Raw genomic sequence first — 25,607 nt, 5'->3', positions numbered from 1 at the left:
GGCAGGGGTGTGTTTCCGTCTCTGCCCTCTTTAACCTATATGTACATATACATATATATATCAGACATGGGACAAAGCTAGATGCTCCCACGGCATTTCTGCCTAGGCTGGGTCAGCAGCAATTACACTACCTTGCTTATGCCGCCGACCCAGTGAGCCTGAACGGTACCAGAATTGGGCTTCAAAGAAGCATAAATACTCTTCAGGACTTTATGGCTGACAATAACCTGAAAATCAATAGTAAAAAATCTTAGATTCTTATGGATTATAAGAAATTCGTGGTGAGGTCATAGTGAACTTATGCATATTTGGGATTCACCTTGGATAAAAAACAAACAGCTCATCTAGTCACAAGTAGATTATACAATAAATGCAAGAAGCCCATTGCTCAAATGCAGATTATTAATAAGAGGTTCTGTCGTTTTACTATAACCCCACTTATAACCTACCATAAGTCAAAAGCCATTCCAAGTCTCCTGTATGGCTCTGAACTTAAAAAGGAAAACCATCTTTGGCTTAAGATTTGAGGGTCTGATTTGGAGAAGTACTTTGGGTATCCCTAAATGTTTACCAATGCTGGTCTGGATATCCGAATTGGGCCTAATATCATTGGAAACCCACGTTTCATGGAGAACACTAGCTCTCTATAGAAAAATCTTGTGTTCACCAGAACTGTCTTTTTTCAATGAGTTACATACAATGATGACAGGAAAAGTCCTGATACTCAACAATAGGGTCAAAAACTAAGAACAAATATTGAGCACATTCAATCATACATCTAAAACACTGCTCGACAGATCTGAGGCCCTTACAAAAGCTGTGCATGATCTGGACTGGTGTATAAACAGAGATAAGATCGGGCTATAACGCCTCTGCTGTACAGTAGCTGCTGACGAAAGACCCAGTGATATTGTAAAACCTTATTTGACAAAATGGCCTTGCCATAAGCGGAGAGCCTTTTTTTGAGATTCTGTCTAAATCTATTGCCTACTAAGGAGGTCTTGGGGCTTAGGTCTAAAATGACATTGGGGGTCTCTCATGCCGCTTTTGCAGGAACAGGGAGGAAATAGAGACACTGCAACACCTTATTATCTACTGCCCCAGCTTACAACTGACTAGATACGATCATCATAAACATCTATTTGATAATGATATACCATCTGCGTGTGCCCAATTATGTTATTTGTGCAGGCCTAAAGATCTGTAATATTTGCAACACCAAGGTTACAAAAAAATGCATAGATCTTCAAATCTAGAATTTGGAGCGGTCTTTAGTGCTCTCCCATTATGAGCCTTTACATTACTATAAACGGAATCCAACATTATATAAACGAAGTGTGGTGGTGTATATATTCTTTGCTTTATAATGAAGTTGATTCATTGCATTTTAAAATTGTTGCTTTATTTTATTGATGATTCTTTGAAGAATTGTATTTACAATTTGCAAAATTGTACTAATTGTATTTTGTTAATTGATGTATTGATTACCGGGATGGATAGAGTTGAATTTGTATAACTATATATATGTTGGATTGAATGTGTAAAGTTTAATTAAAACCATCACAATTAAACAAAAAAATTGAATTGATTTCACTCTGTGAGCATAGATCATGAGTCACAAAGAAGATACAAGGGGAAAATTAGCAGATGCCAAAGGGCACCTTAGATATTTGCTTATACCTGATTCACAAAGCATAATCCTGAAACTATCTAGCGAAGATGTGGGGCTTTTGCAAGATGCCCTTCGGCAAATCTTCCTGAACACGTTATAATGTGTGCATCTAAATGATGGTAGGTATAACTGGAATTAGGTGTTCGGCATGCAAATCTGGGATGCACACGAGCATCTCTTAATGCCAGTATTTTTCAGTCGATGTTACTCAAAAGAGTAGATTTTGCGTGTCAACCTTTGCCTGAAAATTGTATTTGGTTTGAATCACCCCTATTTTTATAAAGGATGCACTTTGGTATTCCCAGTTATGATGATGATGTTCGATCAAATTACTTCAATTCCTTTACAGAAAAATAACAGTAATCAAAGTTGTCAATTGTTAGGGTGTAGTGGGAGTGGCAAGAGCAAATCAAATCAATGTATAAGACATGTTCACCAAATCGGTCTAGGTCAATAGACCTTTTTAAAAGAAGCGAACAAAAAAAAATACAATTTCGAAAGACAGATCAGTCTTTCTAAATAGAACTGTCATCCCATCAGATGCACAAGGGCGCATGCAGTGGCTGACAGGCACGCCAGACCCGGAAGTGGCCAGGATGGAGAACGGCTGTGTGTTTGGTCTATGTGTTTATATATGTGTGTGTTTTGTATGTGTGTGTTTTGTATGTGTGTGTTTTGTATGTGTGTGTTTTGTATGTGTGTGTTTTGTATGTGTGTGTTTTGTATGTGTGTGTGTGTTTTGTATGTGTGTGTGTGTGTTTTGTATGTGTGTGTGTGTGTTTTGTGTGTGTGTGTGTTTTGTGTGTGTGTGTGTTTTGTGTGTGTGTGTGTGTATGTGTGTGTGTGTGTGTTTTGTATGTGTGTGTGTGTGTTTTGTGTGTGTTTTGTGTGTGTGTGTGTGTGTGTGTGTGTGTGTTTCTGGGGGATGTAACCCCCTGATTTTTTGCAGATTGGGCAAGAGAGGGTGGCAAGGAAATGTCCTTTTTTCTATTTTTGTAGACCGCCTAAAATTGGCCAAAGAAATCAGTCTTTCGGTTAGGCGACCTACAAAAACCGAGAAAATAACATGGGACCCACCAAACAGACATTGAACTAGACAAAGTACCTAGAATCCTTATTTTATTCTTGCCATCCATCAGCACATGAATTTTACTCTCAATTGAAATACATTTGTTGGATGTTGGCCTCCATTTACTGCTACCATATCTTTCTAGCTTGTGATAATGTGGTGTCAAGCCTTTCGAATATGGTTGGTGGATTTTGAGAATTTAACAAATGCTAGTCAATTGGATGGTATAAAAGGCAATATCTCCAGCCAAGGGTGCAGTGTTAATTCCTACTGGCCCTTAAATAGCAGCAATCCTAATATTCTCCCTACGTAGATAACTCTCAGAAGAAGTAGTCCCAAATTCTCATTCCCACCTAAGTATCAGACATACTGACTGTCCTAAAAAATTGATAGTGATGAAAAAAAACACGAATATAAGGATATCAATAAACGGACGGTCAAGACAGGTTTATTGAACCAGCAGTGTGAAATGTTAACACAAACAAATATATTCAAAAGGCTGCACAAAATGAAGAACAAACATAAGGTTAACGGGAGGTGAATTAAAAATCTAGGCAAGAACTATGGTCGTCACATATGCCTGTGGTAAAGCAAAAACAGCAGAATGAGATTCACATAGCTTTTGTCAGGTGTCTGTGCACCGAACCACTGAAAAAAGGTGTAATGTACGCCTGAAGTATCACATCCCAAAAAGTTTCCCCCAACCTGACTTCCATTTTGCACCTCACTTATGGTGCCCAGTGGTGGCGGCGGGGACATAAACCCAAAATGGTGGCCGTAAGAGAGAACATAAAAATAAGCTCAGATCCATGAGTCAAGTTAGAATGCCGTGGGTAAAAAAGATGCTGGTCTTGCCTGTAGGTTGTCACAACAGTTCCACCCAAGCAGGAACGCTCCAACACTTGTGCATACTACAAGACTTTAATGCGCAAGCTTGGCATAGTGAGGCCACTCACTTTCCAGGCATACGCAGACACTGAAATAGTTATTTGCTCCTTGAGTTTATGAGCTATGTTGCCTCCTACCCTGACATTCACAATCCTTCTCCATGAACAAGGGATACTATTCTAGTAGTGCAAGCTCTTCTCCCGTCGTGTTAAACCAGAGTACCCAGGATGGCCTGACCAAGCCCTCTCCTGGGGGCTCTGAAAGGCATTCAGAGTATCCGCACATGCTAAGGAAGGGGTCTGCAACCTTTGACGTTTCAGATGTATTGGGCTACAACTACCGTGATCGCCAACCATTGACTATGCCGACTAGAACTTATGGGAGTTGAAGTCCAGTACATCTGGAGCCCAAAAGATTGCAGACCACTGTGCTACGGTCTGAATACGGATAAACACAGTGGGGGCTCGCATTTAGGATGTCCTAGCGTGGCGCCCTCCTACCGCCACCCCCTCGAGGTCCTGCTTGAAAAAAAAAGCAAAATAAAACAAAGTTTAATAAAAATGCATTTGTATTATATTAAATAATAAAGCAAATGTAGTATTTGCATTTGCAAATAATCAAAAATATTAAAATTCTTTGCAAATGCAAAGACTGGTGGTGTACCTAATGCCATACACAGCACTTTATATGGGTGAATGCCGGCAAATAAAACACCTATGCCATCACTCATGTAGAGCTCTGTGAAAGGCACCACAGGTGACGTCAGCCCTTCAAGATCCCTCTTGGGCGCTAGAAAATCCATCGCAGGAGGCACCCTAAAGGGCTTTTCACCCCTCCATCTGCCTGTCTCTCTCAGGCTAGGGGCGGGGTCAGAACCTGCCCTGACCCTGCCCTCTGCCTGACAGAGGAATAGGCAAGAGGGGGAGTTAAGGGCGTCCCCTGACCCTCTTCGAACAACATGATGACGTTGCTGGAAGAGGGAGAAAGTCCAGGCATTCAGAGAAGATTACTGCTGCAGCCACTCAGGCAAGTGCTTAAAATAAAAACATTGTTGTGTCTGTATGTGTGAGATTATATTTTTAATGTGTGTGTGCATTTGCGTGTATGACGTGTTCTCATGGGTGTAATTTTAGGTGGGGACAGCAGTGTTTGTCTACCCAACTTTCATCGCACACCATTTTGTCCCCATTCATTTGGCTGGGGCACCTTTTCTTCAGATATCATGCCCCCCCATTATTTTCAGCAAGTTACTCCACCGCGTGTTCTGATGAGTGTTGTGTGTATGATTGATGAGATGCTGTGGAGGATCAGGACCCAATTCTGAGCTCCGTGTAAAATAAGAAAAGTGTCCTTCCGTGATGGAAAGACACTTTTTGTATTTTACATGGGGCTTGCAATCAGGCCCTGAATGTGTGTATCTGCGTAAGTGTTCTGGTGAGTGCTGTGTGTGGGATTGATGAGAGGCTGTATGGGTGCATTACTGCTTGTGTGGATGCCGTGTATGTGCCGAGTGCATGATTGAAAGACGCTGTACGAGTATGGGACTGCTTGTGTGCATGGGTCTATATGAATGTGTGTACATGCATGATTAAAGTATTCTGCTGTGCGCCGTGTGAATGAATCCTTCACATGGTGCCCAGCAGAACAGTTACTCAGTTAGATGAACATATTCATATGTACATGTACACAAGCAGAGACACACCCATACAGCTTCTCTCAATCATTCAGTGATTGGGAGAAGCTGTATGGGGGTGTGCAACTTCTTGTGTTCATGTATATATGAATGTGTATATCTGCGTGAGTTAAGTGTCATGGTGGGCGTCATGTTCATGATTGAGCGAGGCAGTTTGGGTGCATGATCGCTTGTGTGCAGGTGCATGTGTATGGCATAAATTAATTACCTGCAACTCCTGGTCTCCAGCATTGGTACCTTTCATGGATTCACGTGCTCTTGAATATTCCCCATCATGAGGCTGGGAATCCTCTATAACATTAAAGCAGTTTCCCTTTAAACTTGTCACTTTAGTGCTCTATTAGAGTCATTTTGGGCCATACTGACCACAGCCAATTAGGTTCCCTAGCACCTCCCCTGGAGGCCATCTTCAGATTCGGCAGTGCACGTAATTTGACAGTATGAGCTAAGAAGAGCCAGAGCGGGGTAGGAGGGAGGGTTGTATGTGAATCCATGAAAGATACCATGCTGGAGAACAGGAGTTAAAGTTAAGTCACTTATACCTTCTCTAGCATTGGATCTTGCATAGATTCACATGCTCTTGAATGAAATTATACAGCAGTACATATACAGAACCAAAAACCAGGTGGGGGCATAGCACAGCAGAAGTAACCAACTCACCTCTAGAACACTCATCTCATGTGAACAGGTTGCACACCATGTCTGGCCGACTCGGGACTCCTCCCAGGAATCCCTATCTACGCAGTAAAACCTTGTGAAGATGTGGATCGACCTCCACATGGCCGCCCTGCAGATGTCGAGCAGGGGAACACTCAAAAGGAAAGCTGTAGTAGATGCCACAGATCTTGTTGAATGTGCTCTTGGTCTTCCTGGAAGGGGCCTGTTGGCCAGACGATGGCAGTGGGAAGTACACGCTGACAGCCAAAGCAATGGAAGACTTTGAAAGGGCATTGCCCTTGGCGATAGGTACAAAGGCAACAAACAGTTGCAATAATGTTCAGAACTCCTTGGTGCGAGCCACATCGAATTTGAAGGCTTGGGCAACATTATGGGAATGTAAGTATCACTCTGCAGGTGACTAAGGAGAGCCAAAAGGACACTGGTATAACTAAGGGTTTATTCAGGTAGAATACCAAGGGGGCCTTTGACATGAAGGATTAATCTGTAACACCACATGAAATTGGTGAAAACTGAGATAGGGAAGCTTGCAGGAGAGGGCGAGCAGCTCGCCGACCCGCCTGCCTGAAGTGATGGCAACTAAGAATGCGGTTTTCCAGGAGAGAAATTTCAAAGAGGCTCTGTGAAGAGTCCCAAAAGGAGGGACCATGCTTTGAGAGGATAACATTGGGTTCCCACACTGGAGCTGGTGCCCGAACCGCAGGAAGAAACGTGAATCAGGCCCTTAAGGAACTCCTTCACCAACCTGTAAGACCAGAGGGATGGCTGGCTTGTGGTACGCGCATAGTGTGGAATGGCTGCCAAAAGCCCTCTGATGGGCAAGTGCGACAGGACAGATTTTCCTGAAGACAGAAGGTATTGCAAGACTTGCGCAGTGTGAATGTGCAATGGATCCAGATGCTGAGTTGCACATGAGTTGGTAAAGCGTTTCCAGTTACTCTTGTAGTAGGACAGTGTGGATGCGCTCTTGCCCTGGCTAGACTCCTTTTGCATTCAGTAGGCAGCGGAATGTCTCCGGACTCTAGGGCTGAAGCGGACAGGACGTCAAATGGAGAGATGCTGCGTCGTGATGCAGCACTGATCTACTGTTTCCGAACAGCAGGTCAGGTAGAGGGGGCAATCTGATGCAGGATGTCACTGACAGGTGAAGTACATCCAAGTACCACATCTGTCGTGGCCAGGTTGGGGTCACCAGCATCATCTTGCAGCTGCTCCGTCGAGTGTACTGACAACGCAAGGGAGCAGGGAGATTGGGGGCAAAGCACACAGGAATAGTACATCGCATTGGAATGAGAACGTGCCTCCTAGGCTCCCCTCTTGCTGAAAGTGGCTTGCATACTTGGTGCTTTTCCTGTTGGTCACTATGGTGAACAGATCGATCTCCGGGTGCCCCCACTCTGAGAAGAGACAGAGAATTTGGGTCTGGTGAAGTTGCTACTCATGGCAGGACCAGAGCTCTGTGCAAAGCGAATCTGCTATTGTATTGTCGATCTCTGGTAGGTGGAAGGGAATCAGATACATGCCCTGTGTCAGCGCCCATTTCCATAGCACTTGTACCTCTTTAGACAGAACAGGAGAGCGGGTACCACCCTGTGTGTGTATATAGAACACAGTGGTGGTGTTGTCTATGAAGATGCAAACCACCTTGTTCTGTAGCTGTGATTTGAAAGGCTTCAGGGCCCAGAACACTGCTTTTAACTCCAGCACATTACTGTGAAGACCCTTTTCTTTGGGTAGCCACAGGCCTGTGGTGTAAAATTCTGAGTAGACTCGCCACCCCTCCAGGGATGCATCTGTGGTCATTCACTTGATGTCCTGAAGGCTAAAAGGGGGCTCCCCGAGTGAGGTTGAGGCAACTCCACCATTGGAGAGCTTGTCAGAAGGATGGCGGAAGACAAAACTTGTCCCAGGATCCCTACATCTGTTGCCAACGGGCGTCCAGGAAAGTGGTCTCATCTGGAGCCTGCAGTGCGGAATCAATGGGATGCATGATGACATAATTCCCAGGAGGGACTTGAGTGAGCAAACAGATGTGACCTGGAGGTCAGACAGCTGTTGGACCTGGTTGAGCATCATCTTGACCCTCTCCTGTGAATGCGTGGCAACACACATGAGTGTTGTGACGCAAGCCCAAGCATAGGGAGCTTTGAGCCGGATGCATGCATGACTTGGATGGTCTCTTCAGTGTTTTGCATCGTAAGTGTCTGAGATGGAGCATGCACCAGACAGTCGTCTAGATATGCGTAAACGTGGACGCCTGAATGACTGAGGTGGGAACCAGAGCTAAGCATTTTGTGAACACTCTTGGTGTAAACATTAGCCCAAAGGGCAGTGCTTTGAATTGGTAGTGCCTTCCTTGGACTTAAAACCGAAGTAAACGCCTCTGCCCCTAAATGAATGGGGATGTGAAAGTATGCATACTCTAGGTCGAGAGAGGAAAGGAAGTCTCCTTTTTCCAGTTGGTCCAGAATGTGTTGTGACATTACCATGCAGAATATTTGAGACTTGAGGAATTTGTTGAGATCTAGAATGAGTCTCCATCATCCTGACTTTGTCCTTGCCAGGAAGTACACTGCGGTACTCCATAGGTGGGATGGAACTACTTTTATTGTGCCTTCTCTTAGGAGGGACTGTATTTCCTGTAGAAGCAAGGATTGGTGTTTTTCCACCTTTGGTGGGGGTGGAATGGAAGGGCATGTTCCCATGAACGCCAGGGTGTGGCCATGGTGAATGATGCAAACAGAAGTGTACGGGTGCACAGCCTGTTGAGAGTTTTTCTTTTATTTTAATTCCATACAAGTTCCTGATCTTCTGGTGCAAGTGGGAAAGATCCTAGGCTACCAGGATCCAACACAAAATCCTGGCAATAAGACTCCTTGATCAATGCGCAACCAAGATGTACTCTCAAGGGACACTGCCCTATCAATACTTTATTACCTTCCCTTTATACAATTTTACAACAAAACAAAGTGTAATGAGTGATTCAACACTTTTTCACAATTACTTTAATTAACAAACTTCGAAAGGAAATACGTTTAAAGAAAACATACAATTAAGAAGGATTGTGGGAGCCCCTCCACCGAGAACAAACATGGGTCAAATACCCTGTTCTATGGAATTTCTTCAAACCAGGAAGGTCGACAACCACGTTTTAACTCACTGGACCCGTCACTGAGGAGAAATGACCATTTGCATATCATTCTGGTCCCACCCACAAAGGCAGTCCAGCACTGAAATGCTAGGCAACTAACTCTCTCCTGAAAAAGAGTACCATCAGCAACCCAAGACGTGTTTTGGCCTGGTTGGACCTCTTCAGTGAGGTGAAGCTGAGCCATTCTAAGGCACAGTGAGCAAGGGGTCCACGTCTGGATTACCCTTGGTTACTTGGGTGAACCCCAAGTTTTACAAAATTACAAAGGATTGTGATCGCCCCTTTACTGAGAACAAACTTGGGTCAAATACCCTGTTCTATGGAATTTCCTCCACTCAGGAGGGTCTACAACCACGTTTTAGCTCACTGAACCCTTCACAGAGGAGAAGAACAAGTTACTTCTTACCTGGTAACGTTCTTTCGATGGGATGTTCCTCTGACGTATTCCTTATCTTTGATAGATCATCTCCAGCTTGCTGGCCTCAGAAATTTTTTTCAGTAGAGTGCGCTGCGCGTCGACGTCCCTCGAGCCGATGTCCCTCGACAGCCTCTGTATCGGCGCCAAAGTCATCAGGCGTATAAATAGACTCGCGCAGCGTCCGTTGCTCAGTTCCGTTTTGACGTTAACAGTTGTTTTACATAAATTGGTTATTGACCTTGAAGGAGCTTAAGCTGCAACCACAAGGGAAGTATTACTGCGGGGATGGATGGGAGGGGCGATAAGGAATACGTCGGAGGAACATCCCATCGAAAGAACGTTACCGGGTAAGAAGTAACTTGTTCTTCAAAGGGATTGTGTCCTCTGACGTATTCCTCATCTTTGATAGACTCCCATAGCAGTGGTGTGTAATTGGAGGTGGGAGTAAAAACGCCATGTTTCCCTTTAGGAATGACAGAATGTAATATGGCTTTGCCAGACCTAGTCTGTTGACTAGAGGAGGAATCCAGGTTGTAAAATCTTGTGAATGTATGTGCGGACGACCATGTGGCAGCCGCACATATGTCTCGAACCGGAACCCCTCCTTGGAGGGCCGAAGAGGCTGCGATACCCCTGGTTGAATGAGCCCTATGATTTTGAGGAGGATCTTTCCCTGCTAGTTTGTAACATTACAGAATGGCCAAAATAATCCATCGGGAAATGGTCTGTTTTGTTATCGGTAGTCCCAATTTGTGCCCTGAGTAACCTACGAACAGTTGGTCTGCTTGCCTAATCCTAGCAAGTCTGCCGATGTCAAAGCTTAAAGCCCGCCTTGGGTCCAGCCTATGTAGCCTTTTTTCCCCTTTCCCCCGTTGGGGAGGAGGATAGAATGAAGCTAAGGTAATTTTCTGAGTGATGTGGAATTCAGAAACCACCTTTGGGAGGAAATTAGGCTTCACCTGTAGGACAACTTTGTCTTTATGAAAAATTGTATGAGGGGGTTAACAAGATAGAGCTTGTAATTCGCTCACCCTTCTAGCAGATGTTAATGCCACTAACTAGACAGTTTCAAGGGTGAGAAATCTTAGCGAACAAGAGTGGAGTGGTTCGAAAGGAGTACCCATCAGGAAATTTAAAACTAAATTTAAGTCCCATAAAGGAACCTGGAAAGGTCTTGGAGGGTAGACATTAGTTAATCCCTTTAGAAATTGTATTACTAAGGGTAATTTGAAATACGATGGCTCCTCTGCAGTGCGCTTGAAGATTGATAGCGCTGCGAGGTAGCCCTTGATAGTGCCAACTTGAAGGCCTGAATTTGCCAAGTAGAGTAGAAAGGATAACACCGTTGGTGTACCACATGAAAAGGGGTCGATATTCTCTTCTCTACACCAGCTGCAAAATTTGTTCCAACGGCAGCGGTATAAAGACTTTGTTGCTGGCCTTCTGGCCGAAAGCAACACCTCCATGACGTCAACAGGGAGGTCCCAATCCTTGTATCTCAACCTTTCAGAAGCCAGACGTGAAGGTTGAGGGTTCTGATCTCTGGATGGAGAACCTGACCTCCCTTCTGTGAGAGAAGATTCTCCTTGAGTGGAAGACGAATTGGAGGGTAGATGGACATGTCCAGAAGGTCCGGGTACCACGTTCTCCTGGCCCAGTCTGGGGCAATTAGGATCATGGTCCTCCGGAATCTTCTCAATCTCCTGATCATTTGAGGAATGACAGGGACTGGTGGAAACGCGTACAGCAGTGGAAACTCCCAGTCCACTACAAACGCATCCCCTAGAGCTCCTCTCGGGGGAAATTTCCTTGAACAAAACAGATTGCACTTCCTGTTGGTACTGGTGGCGAACAGATCCACTTTAGGGGTTCCCCAAAGGGCGAAGACCTCCTGAAGGACTTCCTGAGCTAGTTCCCACTCGTGGGAGACTGTGCCCTACCTGCTCAGAGTATCCGCCGTCAAGTTCTTCTCTCCGGCTAGGTGAACTGCCGATAGAGAGATTCCTTCTTGAATTGCCCAAAACCAGAGCTGCATTGCCTCTCTGCACAGTGGCAGTGATCCTACGCCTCCTCTTTTGTTGAGGTAGTGCATGGCCACTGTGTTGTCCATCATTATCAGGACATTTTTCCCCTGTACAGATGGCAGGAAAGCCTTCAGTGCTAGTCTGATTGCTCTCAGCTCTAATAGGTTGATATGTAGTCTGGACTCCGATGGAGACCAACGACTGCTGATGGTCAACTCGTTGGTATGGGCTCCCCACCCCGTGAGTGAGGCATCTGTGACTACTGTTATCTCTGGCCATGGTTGCCAAAACAGTTCTCCCTTCAAGATGTTTTTCTGGCAGGCCCACCACTGAAGGTCTCGAGCCATCTTGTCCGGAACCTGAAGGAGGTCTGTCATTCTCCCTGAGAATTGCGACCACTGAGTTCTCAGTGCCAACTGAAGAGATCTCATTCTCAGGCGAGCCTCTGGCACAAGGAAGATGCAGAATGCCATGAGGCCTAGCAACCTCAAAAAGTCAAAGGCTGGGAGACGTTGGGCATTTTGAAACTTGGTGACCATCTGCAGAATATCTTGAGCCCTCACCTCTGGTGGCGAGGCTTTTCCCAGGGAAGTGTCCAGGACCGCTCCAATGAACTGGAGTCTCTGTTATGGTATCATCTGTGACTTCTTTAAATTGAGGGAGAAGCTCAGTTTGTGAAGCAAGTGGCAGACATAATCTAGCTGAATCTGAGCTTGTTCCGGAGACACAGCTCTGATCAGCCAATCGTCCAGGTAGGGGTAGACGTGAATCCCTTCCCTCCTTAGACTTGCAGCCACTACCGACATTAGCTTGGTGAAGACCCTCGGGGCGGAGGTCAGCCCAAATGGCAGAACTCGAAATTGATAATGAGAGCCGCCAACTGCAAACCTCAGGTATTTCCTGTGTTTGAGATGGATTGGCACATGAAAATAAGCATCCTGGAGGTCCAGAGATACCAGCCAGTCCTGGAGCTGGAGGGCCTGAAGGATCTGAGAGAGAGTTACCATCTTGAACTTGTCCGTCCTGAGGAACTTGTTCAATTCTCATAAGTCCAAGATAGGTCTCAGTCCTCCATCTTTCTTCGGTATGAGAAAGTAGGGGGGGGGGGGGGGGGGGGGAGTACCAACCCTTGTTCCTCTCCGCTACAGGTACCGGTTCTATGGCACCTTTCTCTAGCAGGTCTACAATTTCCTGCAAGAGGAGCGGATCTGGAACTTTCAGAGAGCTGTTCCCCGGTGGATGACTCTGAGGGATGCATAGAAAAGGCAGGCAGTAACCTTGGGCAACTGTCTCCAATGCCCAAGCATCTGACGTTCCGTCAGATGTTGAGTTAACCTGCCCCCTACTGGTGTGTTGTGAGGAGAGTGCTCAAAGAGGTTTGGAGGCGGCTGATGCAGATGCCGAGGGTAAAGAGGCACCTGCTGCTGCTGCGGCTTTTGTATTTTTAACCCGTCCACCTCGGGTGAATTTTTTCGGACCCCCTTGAACCGGCTGTCCTCTGCCTCTTCCAAATGCGGAATAGAAGCGAAAGGACTTACCTCTCCAAGAGGTCCCTGAGGGGCGATATGGTGTCTGACGGATTGCAGCTCCCAGGGACTTTGATGTTTGAAGCTTTTCTAAACTGTCATCCGCCTTCTTACCAAACAAGGAAGAGCCATCAAAGGGCATATTCAAGAGTCTGCTTTGCACATCTGGAGCAAAACCAGACTTCCGCAACCAAGCAAATCTCCTGGTTGTTGTACTTGCCGCCATGGCCCTGCTGATGCCGTCAGCAGAATCGATGCTAGTTTGAAGGGATTCGCACATTGCGTCTTTACCATCCTTAATGATGTTTAGAAACGCTCCCTTTCCTCTCCCTCTGGGAGGCAGTCAGCCGCTGATGAAGCACACTCCCAAAGTGTGTGGCTGAACCTTGCGAGCGTACAAGTAGCATTGATGGATTTCAACGCCATGCTACATGCAGAAAATACTTTTTTGGCAATAGAGTCATATCTCTTGTCATCCCTGTCCTGTGGAACAGTAGGGTAAGCCGATTTACTATCTGATGAAGTTGCTGCCTGCACAACCAGACTCTCCGGAGTTGGGTGTCTGGATAAATATTCAGGGTCAGCAGTAGACACCCTATACTTGGCTGATAATTTTTTTAAACTGCCGGGATAACCTCAGGGGTTTCCCAATTTGCCAATATTTTCCTTTGTAATGCCGCATGAAATGGCACCACAGGATCCTCCTGTAGACCTTTAACCAAAATGTCTGTGAGGTCGCCTTGCTGAAAAGCAGGTGAGGGTGTAGACCACCCCATCAACTCTATTATCCTTGCCATCAAGGTTCTATAAGGGGTTTCGGCATGTTCCCCTGGGTCTGGTTTGGCAAATTCCACTTCTGGGGAAGTGTCCAACCCACTTGCTTCATGTAAGGATTCTTGGAGGTCCTTAAACCTACTTTCCTCAGAGGTAAATTCCTCTGGTACAGGAGTTGCAGATCCCTGCAACTCAAAAGGTCTCTCCTGATCCGAATTCTCCCCTTCTTCATAAATAGATGCTAAGGCTCTGGAATGATCAGATCTTGGAAATGGTATAAATCCCATTTCCAGAGCAGAAGGGGCCAAATTCGTCATAATTGGCTGAGAAAACGTCGTCGACGCGGACGGTAAAGGCTTCGAAGCCATCGAAAAAGGCATCGAGAAAGTTGGTAGAGGCCTCGAGGAACTCGAGAGTATCGGAATTCTACTCGAGGTTGTCGACGACATTCTCGTGATCGAGGCTCTGGGTATGGCCACTGGCTGTGGGGTGGCCGTGGGCTTGTCCTTTCTCGGCGTCAAAGACGCCGTCGAATCGACTGACCTGTGCGTCGAAGAACCCTTCGATAATGGTGTCGAAGACGCCGATCTATGCGTCAAAGGGATTTACGACGATGGCGTCAAAGATGCGACATTGCCTTTACTCGAGGGCTTGTGACGCTCTAGAGTAGCTTCTTTCGCCGGGTGCTGCGACTCGCGGCGTTTGATTTTTCGGGTCTTTCACCCAGGGTATCACCCTCAGCAGTCTTAGAGGGGGTCGAGGCCGCTTTCTCGAAGACGCTAAGCATCATTTTCCTGAATTCCTCCCACTCAGCCTGAGAGCTATTTTTTGTGGGGTATGAGACCCTTTTCGGGGAAACGGAAGAAGACGATGAGGAAGGGGATCTTTGACGTCTCTTTTTTGAATGCTTAGATCTCAAAGAGTGATGGGAGCTGCTTTGAGACCGAGAACGAGAATGTCTTTTGTGATGGCGAGGAGACGAATGTCTCAACTCCGCCGAGGAAACTTTCGAAGAAGTTTTAACTGCCTTACCTCTCTCGAACTTCCCCTTACGCTCCTTCAAGGCTTTCGCCGTCATGGACATGCAGTTCTCGCACTCCGAACAATGCTGCTCGACTCCCAGGCACCACAAACAGATGCTGTGAGGATCAGTCAATGACATTTTCTTTCCACAGTCTCGACATTTTTTGAAGACGGACCGTGGAGTCGTCGGTTCGGATGAGGAAGCCATCGAGTACGAGTCGGTATTCGAGGAATAATGAAGTGTATTTGACTGAAGAACTGAGCAACGATATTCCGAGGCACCACGAAGTGCCGAAAAACGGAACTGAGCAACAGACGCTGCGCGAGTTTATTTATACGCGTGATGACGTCAGCGCCGATACGGAGGCTGTCGAGGGACATCGGCTCGAAGGACGTCGACGCGCAGCACCCTCTACTGAAAAGATCTTCCGAGGCCAGCAAGCTGGAGATCTATCAAAGATAAGGAATACGTCGGAGGACACAATTGTCATGATGCCTACCCCCGGGCATCAGGACCAAGCCCATAAGCTCCAGGAGCAGACATCCAGATACTTATTAAAACCCCAACAGCCCCAGTTGGGGGCTGTTTGGGTTCAGTCCTGGTGCCTTAGGTGCCAGGCTCATCATAGAAATCAGTCCTGGCGCCGTAGGCGCCAGGCTCATAGACTTTACTTACCTGATGCAGACCATGCTGCTAGTGAGTCCAAGCCAACGTGAGGCCTGGATGGGACTATTTTATTACAGGGACTATTTTTTATTCAGGTGTGGTTCTAGGGAACTTCTTACCTGGGACTACTTTGGAGGCTATTTAAACCATGCCCGAACAACAGCACACGCTTCGCGTTATTCTGCATCCAGCAGCGTAACGCTCACCGTGCCTGCAGTCTGCATCCAGTCTTCTGCCACGCCCGCCTCGAATCTGGAGCTCCTAAAACAAAGAGGAAAGAAAAGGACAAGGTTAGAAAACTAACTATTTTTGAATTCCTCACCTGATTCCGGATCCATCTCGCCTCCGGACCTGGAAAGAACATCATTTAAGTACGCATCGCATCTCCAGCTGCAGCACCGCGCCATACTCACCATTACTCACAGCATCTTTCGATTCGGCGCTGCCTCCATCATTTCTTCGCCGAACTCCGGCACCTGGGGGACAAAAGAAAACAACAAGGTGAGCCGAGGAAACCAACAAACATAACTCTTATCACCGTAGACTTACCTGATTTACCACCGGAGGCATTATTCTATAACTCTCCACATCTTCATGTGCCGCACCTGCAAAGAGAGAAAACAACATGTTAAACACGTGCAACATTTACCGGACAGCGTCAGGTAATACAGACTCTTACCTGAGCGCCACCAGCTGCCACAAGAGCATCTTCTCACGATCTCAGCTGCAAGACAAGGAAGGAAGGAGGGACAAGAGTGAAACATCGGACATATTGAACTTTATGAACTTGATACTTACTGCACCTTGCCAGGAAACTCAGAGTCAATACTCTCCGGAACGCTCCCACACCTTCAAACCAGTGAAGTAACTGGCATCAACGCGCCCCTGCAATCCATGCAGGATGGAGAGCTCATCTTTCAAGAATATAAGGGAAGATTGCTGAGAGGGCACTTCGGAGGTGATTAGTTGGGCGGACTGTGGGGGGTGCCATCACTTGAATCCACGGGTGGCTAAATCCATCTCTCCATAGCAGGAGAATGCTTCTACGGGTCAAGCAGACAAGATTAGGAGGGCCAGTCCAGTCAGTCATCTCTGCACTACGCATCACGTTGGTGGAGACCGCAGCCGTCCGGATCCGACCGACACCCCTGTGGGAGCCAGGTGAGCGTAACAATCCCTTCGAAATAGCCATATGCATATCAATCTGGTCCGACCGACAAAGGCAGTCCGGCACTAAAATGCTAGGCAACTCTCCTCTGAACAGACACAAGTGTGTAGAATGATAGTATATCCATTGACACATACCTTGAGCCGGGCGACATATGGGTCTGTGGAGTCTCGGAGGGCACATCCCTGGTAAGAGCTGAGTGCGCTCTAGGGGTCTGCTGTACCTGGCAGAGGCATAACTACAAAGGCCGAGTCATAGGCCCCGGCACCTTCATCCAACCAAGCCACTAACTTGCAGTGGCAGCCTTTTGGGGTCTTGGATGAGATCGACTGCCAGATGGTACAGTGGTACAGTTGTTCAAGTCATGGTCCAGGTACAGGCAGTAAAGACACTTTTCATGAAGATCGGTGTAAACGTTCTTCAGGTTACACGTCAAGCAGGCCCTAAATAGGCTTTTCTTCTTTGTGTCTGTCATCTTGAAGGCCTCAATGAAAGATTGGAACTCCGGAGGCAATAGAATGGGCTGAAACTTCACTGCTGTTGGCAAGAAACAATGTGGCTCCAGACCACAAAACTTGATCAAAGGAAATAGCAAAAACAGACAAAAAAATGAGGACACTAAACTTGCCATTTTACAGGAGGCATCCTATAAAACCAATTGCAAACCGTTTTGGCTGGAAAATGCACCATTTGAACCCATTATTTAAAAAATGTTCGAGGGGATAACCCGCCTGTCCCTCCTTGATAGGTCTGGCCTCCCTTGCTACATCGGTAGGGCATATTTAGGGGAAAAATTTACACCCCTCCACTTAAAAAATTCACCAGCCACCAATAGATGAACACAAACCATTAAGGCAAATCAAGTGGGCCCCGGTGTACTTCCAGGTAGCCATGACTTATTGCTTCATAATACATTATGTATTCCCAAATACAATATAAGCATCATGCACTTGGCAGTAACTGAAAATGATGAGTCTGCATATATTTTAAGGGTGGCAAGGAAATCAATAAAATGGGTACACTTTGGAAATGCAACAACAAGCAATCTTTCATAATAATTTTATTCGGGTTACAAGGATTTCTTTTGTATTGGCAAAACATTGTTATGGATTTATAATGCTCACTCATTCAAGCATAAAAATAACAAGGTCCTGCTTAATATAAGATTTGTAGGACCTTCCGTTGCAGCATCATTTTGAGTTTCCGCTTTTTTGTTTAACCTGTAGCCAGACTTGAAACAACTCTGTTCTTAAGTGAACTGTAACACTCACCTTGCCACAGTAAAATCATTTTCTGGCAGAAGACGGGCAAGCCGGATAAATATATGATTGAGTGCAGCACAGAATCCACACCAAGGTGCGTAATAAATGAGTACCACATCCTTAAAGAAAAGACAAAGAAAAAGGCTACCGTTAATGTCACCACCAGTCCATGACAGGCCAAACATTTCCAAACCAATCCAGCATTTTAGCCTAGCACATGAAAAGAGGAAGTAAAATAGAAATAGTATCATGTGCTTGGCATTGGGTTCGGGGAGTGTTAACAGGCAGCCGCTCTGGCAGTGCAGCATGATCTGATACCCTACCAGAAGGCAGCATGCCTGCATTTTCAGATTCTGGGGTTAAGGCTGTGATGTGAAGGGGTCTGAGGAGCAGAACAGTAGTGACATTGGTCAGGAATAGACCTTGGTCCAGGTTGGTGGGGGCTATAACCTAGTATGTGTGGCTATGCAGCATGCTCTAGCCTGCACGAGATAGCAGGCAACAGAGCATGAGGGTCAATGTGAGGTGCTGATCTGGGGAAAGAGCAAATTAAGAGTGCGATGTGTGAGTAAGGGGAGCTGTGCTGCCCAGTGAAGCCTTGTCCTACTCATGACTGAGTATTAATGGAAAGGTGTGCGTTGTAAGGAGCCCACAGTAACCGCAAATAGAGGGCTCAGCTGTGCAATACGTTCCCTGCAATGCGTGAAGCCCCGGGAGGTGTCTGGGACATCAATTGTGGAACCAAGAGGTGTAAAGTGGTGGCAAAGGGTCCTTGGGGATAAGCCTCAGCCCCCTGAAGCATGGGAATTCGATCTTCAGCTAGCCGACAGCCACAATCATCACAAGCGCATACAGGTTGATTAGCGTTGAACGGGAAGATAACTCGCTATTTCTACTCTAGGAACCAGTTGTTACTGCACGGTGGAGGGCAGGGGGGGTTAGTCCATTTCTAGTAGATGGACCAACAGGAGACAGTTACCTACTTGTACACAGCAATGCTCACACTATCAATTTAGGAAGGTCCTTGCAGCAATGCTAGAGAAGGCAGTCCTGTCACAATTCTACAATGGTGTAAACCCGAGTTGATTTCTCAGGCTCGCATTTCCTTGCATTTTGGGACCAGTAGTCTTTCATTCAAGCTGTGGAAAATAACTGCTTTATAAACTGTCAGGTTACTTTACCAAGGCATACATTCGTTTTCAAAAATTGGTTAGCAGAGTTTGCCAATTAAAATGTTCTTGATTAGCAAACAAACCCATTTGATTAGCAACATTCTACTAATATTTTCAATGTCACCAAAGGTTATTTGTACCCAAGACATACAATGAGAAACAAAACAGCAGTTTTGTATACTGGTGAAGTAATACATAAGGTATAGGAGTCAGACCTTGCAAATTCTTTACAATTCTGCTAGACTTGCAGGTCGAGTAACTTAGTTTACCTGCTCAACCTAAGGGAAATTCACACATAGCAACGGAGGATAAAACATTTAAATGTGCTTTCTGTAAAATGGTGCATGTCACCACAAACTACTTTATGTTTGGCCCACTGCAGCCACCCAGAGCACAGCCATGCATAGTGAAGCCTTTGACATTTTCTGCAAGCAAAGCAAATGTTAAATAAAAGTTTCAAACATCCCCTGCAAATGCTACTCGCCCTTCATAAAACCTTCTCAACTACAGAAGCAAGCGTAAAGACTTTGCGACGCCTGGATGAGTGTCTCTAAAATGCAAAACATTAGCTGCATGAATGTACACGAATAGATATGATAAAAATAATCAGAAAACAGTTGGGCCAGCTCTCTCCTGCATGAGCCAACATAATACAATCATAAAGCAAAGCAAGCTCTGCAGGCTAACTAGTGTGTGGTATTGCAGTAGATATGTAGCTGTATAGAGTGGATGGAACTATTGATCACTACTTTTGCATAAACATCTAGTTAGCTTTGTGTAGTGATTATGTTAGAGGAAAGAAAGAAAGAGTGGATGGCATAGCACACAGAAAACTGGGCAAACCAGGTGTTATATTGTAGTTTGCGGCCATCTCACTTTCATGGCAGCTGGTACAAAGCAACAGGGTGATAACATAGAATGTCAAGGAATGTGATCAGCTCATGGATTGAGCACCAGTTTCACAGATGATGCAACCAGCCGCTTACAGAACTAGCTTTGCCATCAAAAGCATTTGGCTGTGTAATCATGTACATTTTCAAGTGTTCACTTGTCAATATGATACATCTTCCCCAACAAAAAAAATAAATAGTTGACACTATGAGATTTAGATACAATAACCTAAACTTTACCGTAAAGCATGGAGACAATGCAGTGTTTTACAGTAGCATTGTCTCCATGCTTTACGGTAAAGTTTATGAATTATGTAAAAACATACATTTTTAAGGAATGGAATTGTATGACTCTTTTAAAAACATAGTTAACACATACTGATCTTTACCAGATAGGATATAGTTGGCTAAATAAAATTAACAAGACAATTACTTCTGGTATGCAATTTTTTGAAAATCCTGCCTAGCACAGCCATACAGGCCTTTGGCATTTAAGAGTAGAGCTAATGATTATTGTTGTACTCGTTCTACATTAGCCTCTTTGAACCTGCAGTGAAAAGAGGTTGGAGAGAGCCCTGAGGGCAAGAGGAATGCAGGAGGTGCTATGCTTTCATTGAACAAGGTATCTTAAATAGCTAGCTTTGCTACACAGGTGTCAATTTAATTAGCATATTTACAGAATTGCATAGCAAATTGCTATGCGACACAGCTTATTTTACACCTTAAACTTTACTATGAGATTTGGGCACTTTACAAGTAAACTCCAAGACAGTATTATTATAGTTTTCAAAAGCAAAACATGTATATATTTGTACCAACTAGAGGTCGTAAGGTACATGACAAATTGCCTAAATTACAAAGAGTTAGGGCCTCATTACACGGATGGCAGTAAGGATTTACCGGTACCGGTAAAGTACCGGTAAATCCTTACCGCCTTACTACGAGGTCCCTTTGCGGGTTGGAGGATTTAACGCCTGCTTTTTGCAGGCGTTAAAAACCAACCCGCAAAGGGACCCAGGGAGCTTATTACGGTACCGCAATTTGCGGTACCGTAATTAGCGCCTTCCCCATTCCGATTGAGCCCTATGGGGCAAAAATGGGAATGGGGAAGGGTAATGGTGGAAGGAGGAATTACCGCCCCGCCAACCTTGGAATGGGGTGCCGGTATTTTACCGGCATGAACCATGGCGCTAATAGCGATCCGTGTAATGAGGCCCTTAGAATCTCGGCTTCACTGCTTATTCAAAGTGTGTAATCCTTGGCAAAAATGTCATCTCACTGCGCCCTTTAATCAAAAATTGGGTGTCCCTGAAAGTGATTCAGAGAAGGCATTATTTAAAAAAAAAAAAAAATACAGCTTTCAACAGTGATGAGTTAATATTTCAGGAAAAACTGGTGTCCCCTTGTGCTTCTTTGCTGTTGGCCCCTGAGGCTGTTGTCTACAATAATATTCTTTAGAACCAGCCCTCCCTCAGTTCTAGATCACTTGATTGGATAGGAGGATATCTATTGTCACCAGTCAGTTAGGGAATCACAGATTCTAGTATAGTGGACTGACTGCGGTAGAGCCCTGCTGCCAGTCACTGGAGGTACTTGGACCGGGTAGAGCTCTAGCCCACACGGCCAGGTTACGCTAAGCACGGAACAAGTTATTTACCTGTAACTGTTCTCCAGCATGGATTCACATGCGCATGAATATTCCCTGTCAGCAGGCTGGGAATCCTAGGTAAAAGAAAAACAGTTTCACTTTCACATACAAACCGTCTTTCTCCTATAAACCAATCACTGAGCTCTGGGTCATACTGCCCCCAGCCAATGACTCTACCTAAACCCCTCCTCTGGCAGCCATCTTCAGATTTGGTAGCACGTAAAGTGGCAGTATGACCAAGAAGAGCTGCAGAGGGGCAGGAGGGAGGGTACGCATATGATTCCATGCCGGACCCATGCTGGAGAACAACAGATACAGGTAAGTAACTTGTTCCTTTTCTAGCATGGGGTCTGGCATGGATTCACATGCTCATGAATAAAGAATACATAGCAGTACAACATTACACAACCACGGGAGGCGGCAAGGCTCAACAGAAGCAATTACTCGTACGTCCGGAACAGGCTCACCTTCAAGCAAACAAGTTGCCTAGCACTGCTTGGCCAATCCTAGCCTCCTGTAACGCTCACCTGATTCCCGCAGAGGCGCCGGTCTTGACTGGGTGAATGCCGTATCTTCAAAGGTGATGTGTAACACACGGTTGGCTCTTTGGGCTGGACCTCTGTGCACTGTATGTCTGACTCGAAGAGTAAGATGTCTGCAGATAGAAAATATGGGATTAATGAACTGGGGTTATTGGGTGCCTCTCTCCTCTTCCCTTTCTCTTCTCCTGTAGAACCCCAAAGGTTAACGCCCTCACCTTAGGTAAGTGAACGCCGGGCTCTCCATCTGCCTCGGGGCAGGGTGCCGTAACCAGTTTCTTCACTGGATAAGGGTGCAGGCCTCTTGACCTCAGAGGACTGCTGTCCGTCGTTAACTGCACGAACGGTAAATTCTGGGCACTTCAAATGTCTTAAAAGTCTTTTGTAATGATATCCCTTGTTTTGCAGGGTTCCGGCGATGGCGGATGGCGGGCTGATGAGAGTTGAGGATCGAACCCGCGTGAGGAATAGAAGCGCCTGGAAGCACGTAAGTAAGCGCTTGTAGCCTGCTTCACGATGCGCACTAACTGTCCCTTTTATATTGCAGGTACAAGTTCGGAGCTTTAGAGAAGCTGAAGGGTGCTGGAATACCCACTGGATTCGGGGTGGGAAGGAGTAATGGCACGTGAGTAATAAAGTTGCCCAATGTCTTTAAACGCACCTTCTTTTGTCTTTCAGATGCGGGATGCAGCGCCGAAGGCCTCCGGAGCGTGCGAAGAGCTGGTAAGCTTTTGTCTTTCAGATGCCGGAATGCAGCGCGAGGCGTTGGTGACAGCCGATGGACCAGGTAAGAGATGCGCTGTCACTGAAGACCGTAGTGCTAACCTGTTCTTTCTTTGTCTTTACAGGTGCTGCTGAAGACTGGATTCCAGGATGGTAAGCCTTTGTTCCCTTAGGCCCAGGATCAGAAGCAGAAGAAACGATGAGCGTTCTGCTGCAGAGAATGCAGAATAACGCAAAGCAAGATTCATCCATCGGGTGTGGTTTAAATAGCCTCCTGTAGTGCTTAAGTGTCTCCTTCCACAGCCACGCCTAGGTAAGAAAAGAGTTCCTGCTTTCCAGAAGAGTTCCAGTGTTCTGAACCTAGGGAGTGGCTCCTGCCCCACCCAACAGGAAAAGTAGTCCCAAACAGAAGAAGATCAGGGGTTCAACTGGCAGGTAAGTAAGCAGCATGGTCTGCTGCAGGTAAGTCCACCCAAGCATTATGAGCCCGGCGCTTCCAGCGCTGGGACTGGGCATCTTTATGAGCCTGGTGCCACTGGCGCCAGGACAGGGTCCAAAAGGTCCCAATTGGGACTGGCTGGCACTCGGAACCGGGGTTATGGGTCTGCTTCCAAGGGAGTCGGGCAAGTCCCGATCTTTTGGAAGCAGAGATCATGACACCTCCTTTCTGGAATCCCTGTCGATGCAATAGAATCTTGTGAAGATGTGCTTAGAATTCCACATAGCAGCCCTGCAGATGGCCAGCAGGGATACACCAGACGGGAAAGCCGTAGTCGCAGCGATTGCTCTGGTGGAATGGGCTCCCGGACGGCCAACTGGTGACAGTGTATGATATAGTGTATGATACAGCCAGAGAGCCACCTGGAAATGGAAGCTTTGGACAAAGCTTTCCCATGGTTCACAAGACCAAAGTTCACGAAAAGTTGAGACGTTTTCCGGAAACTCTTTGTGCGTGCCACAAAGAACTTCAGAACACGTGCCACATCCAGCGAGTGCAAAGTCCTTTCAGCCGGGGACAAAGGTGACGGAAAAAACACAGGTTAGTTGAGGTGGAATTCCGACGGAACCATTGGCATGAAGGACGGGTGCATCCGCAACACCACCCTCGTCTCATGGAAAGTCAGATAAGGCTGCTTGCAGGACAGGGCTTGGGGTCTCACCTACCGTCCTGCACTTTGATGGAGGCGTGTGCCAGCCCCTCCTTGACCAAAGACAACAAGTACGGAAGGATTGGAGGGGCCGTGACCCTCAGAGGGTTGATCTTCTGCAGACAGGACCAAGTTGCAAATCGCTTCCACTTGTGCCCGTAGCACTTAAGAGTCAACGATGCTCTGGCCCTGGCACGGACCTCCCCCTGCAGTCCTCCGGTAGCTCGTACCCACCAAACTCTAAGGCTGCAGGAGCCAGGCCTTCAGGTTCAGCCATCCTGGGTCATGATATAGAATTTTGCCTCCTTCACTGGCTAGCAGGTCCGCGACCACTGGCAGCTTGACTGGAGGTGATGTTTTGACAGGCTGAGAAGGTTTGTGTACCAAATCTGCCTCGGCCACGCCGGGGGGACGTAGATCATCCTGCATTGGCACTGTTTGAATTGATTGATGACTCGCAGGAGGAGAGGCAACAGTGGAAACGTGTACAGGAATAGGCCTTCCCACGGGAAGGAGAATGCGTTCCCCATGCTCCCCGGTTGATGGAACCTGCTGGCGAATCTCTGGCATTTGGAGTTCACCGCCGTCGAAAACAGATCGATCTGGGGTCTGCCCCACCTGAGAAAGAGGTTGTCCACTTGATCCTGCCCAAGCCCCCACTCGTGGCAAGAGCGCAGCTCCCTGCTGAGGGAATCGGTGATGATGCTCTTGACTCCGGCCAGGTGCAAAGGAATTAGAAACATCCCCTGGGCGACGGCCCAGTGCCACAAGTCCTGCGCCTCTCTGGAGACGAAGCACAGGAACTTCCGATGCTTTTCGTGAATGGGGATGTGGAAGTAAGTGTCCTCTAGATCCAGCAACATCAGAAGTCCCCTTCCTCCAGTTGGCCAATCACGTGTTGCAAAGTGACCATCCTGAATTTTTGACACTTGAGGAACTGGTTTAGACGCCGCAGGTCGAGAATGGGCCTGCAGCCCCTGGTCTTTTTCCTTACCAAGAAGTATCTGGAGTAGACGCCAGAGCCCCAGAGTTGCTTTTAAAACCAGCTCTATTGCCCCTTTTCTTAGCATGGCCCGCACTTGATGTGGATGTGCAGCTTCCGCCGGGCCACTGGTGGTATCTGCAGACATCTCTGCTAGAGCTCTACAGTGTGTCCGTGGGCGAGAGCGTCCAGCACCCATCGGTCGGTGGAGATCTTTTCCCACTCGCAGATGAAGCCCGCCATCCGGCCTCCCACTGGGTTGCATGGGTGGGGGCCCAACGTCCTAGCCAGTTCAATCCTGCTTCGGGGCCTGCGTGCTGCCTTGGGAGCGATGATGGCAGCCACCTCCGAAGGGCTTGGAACGACCCCTGTGGACCTTTTGGGTCGTGGAATGGGAGGAATGGTGGTGCAAGGATGATCCTTGCCGAAACCCTTCGCCGATATTCCAGATTTGCCTCCTGAGGCATGAAAGGGAGGGCAAAGTTGCTGAAG

At 46.7% G+C, this 25,607-nt stretch overlaps 1 protein-coding gene across 1 annotated transcript in view; it reads right to left on the bottom strand.

Annotated features, from left to right (window-relative positions):
• The window catches only part of TXNDC11 (thioredoxin domain containing 11), a 1,034,390-nt gene that overhangs the window by 79,373 nt on the left and 929,410 nt on the right, over positions 1-25,607 (bottom strand). The window contains exon 10 of the mRNA XM_069647793.1: positions 18,023-18,132. Coding sequence (XP_069503894.1) covers positions 18,023-18,132 — 110 coding nt within the window. The remainder of the gene's footprint in view (positions 1-18,022; positions 18,133-25,607) is intronic.

This window comes from Ambystoma mexicanum, chromosome 2q, assembly GCF_040938575.1.
Source record: "Ambystoma mexicanum isolate Mex_15411 chromosome 2q, UKY_AmexF1_1, whole genome shotgun sequence".
Taxonomy (NCBI): Eukaryota; Metazoa; Chordata; class Amphibia; order Caudata; family Ambystomatidae; genus Ambystoma; species Ambystoma mexicanum.
The sequence above is the reverse complement of the archived record's forward strand: the minus strand, read 5'-3'. Positions and strand labels throughout refer to the sequence as shown.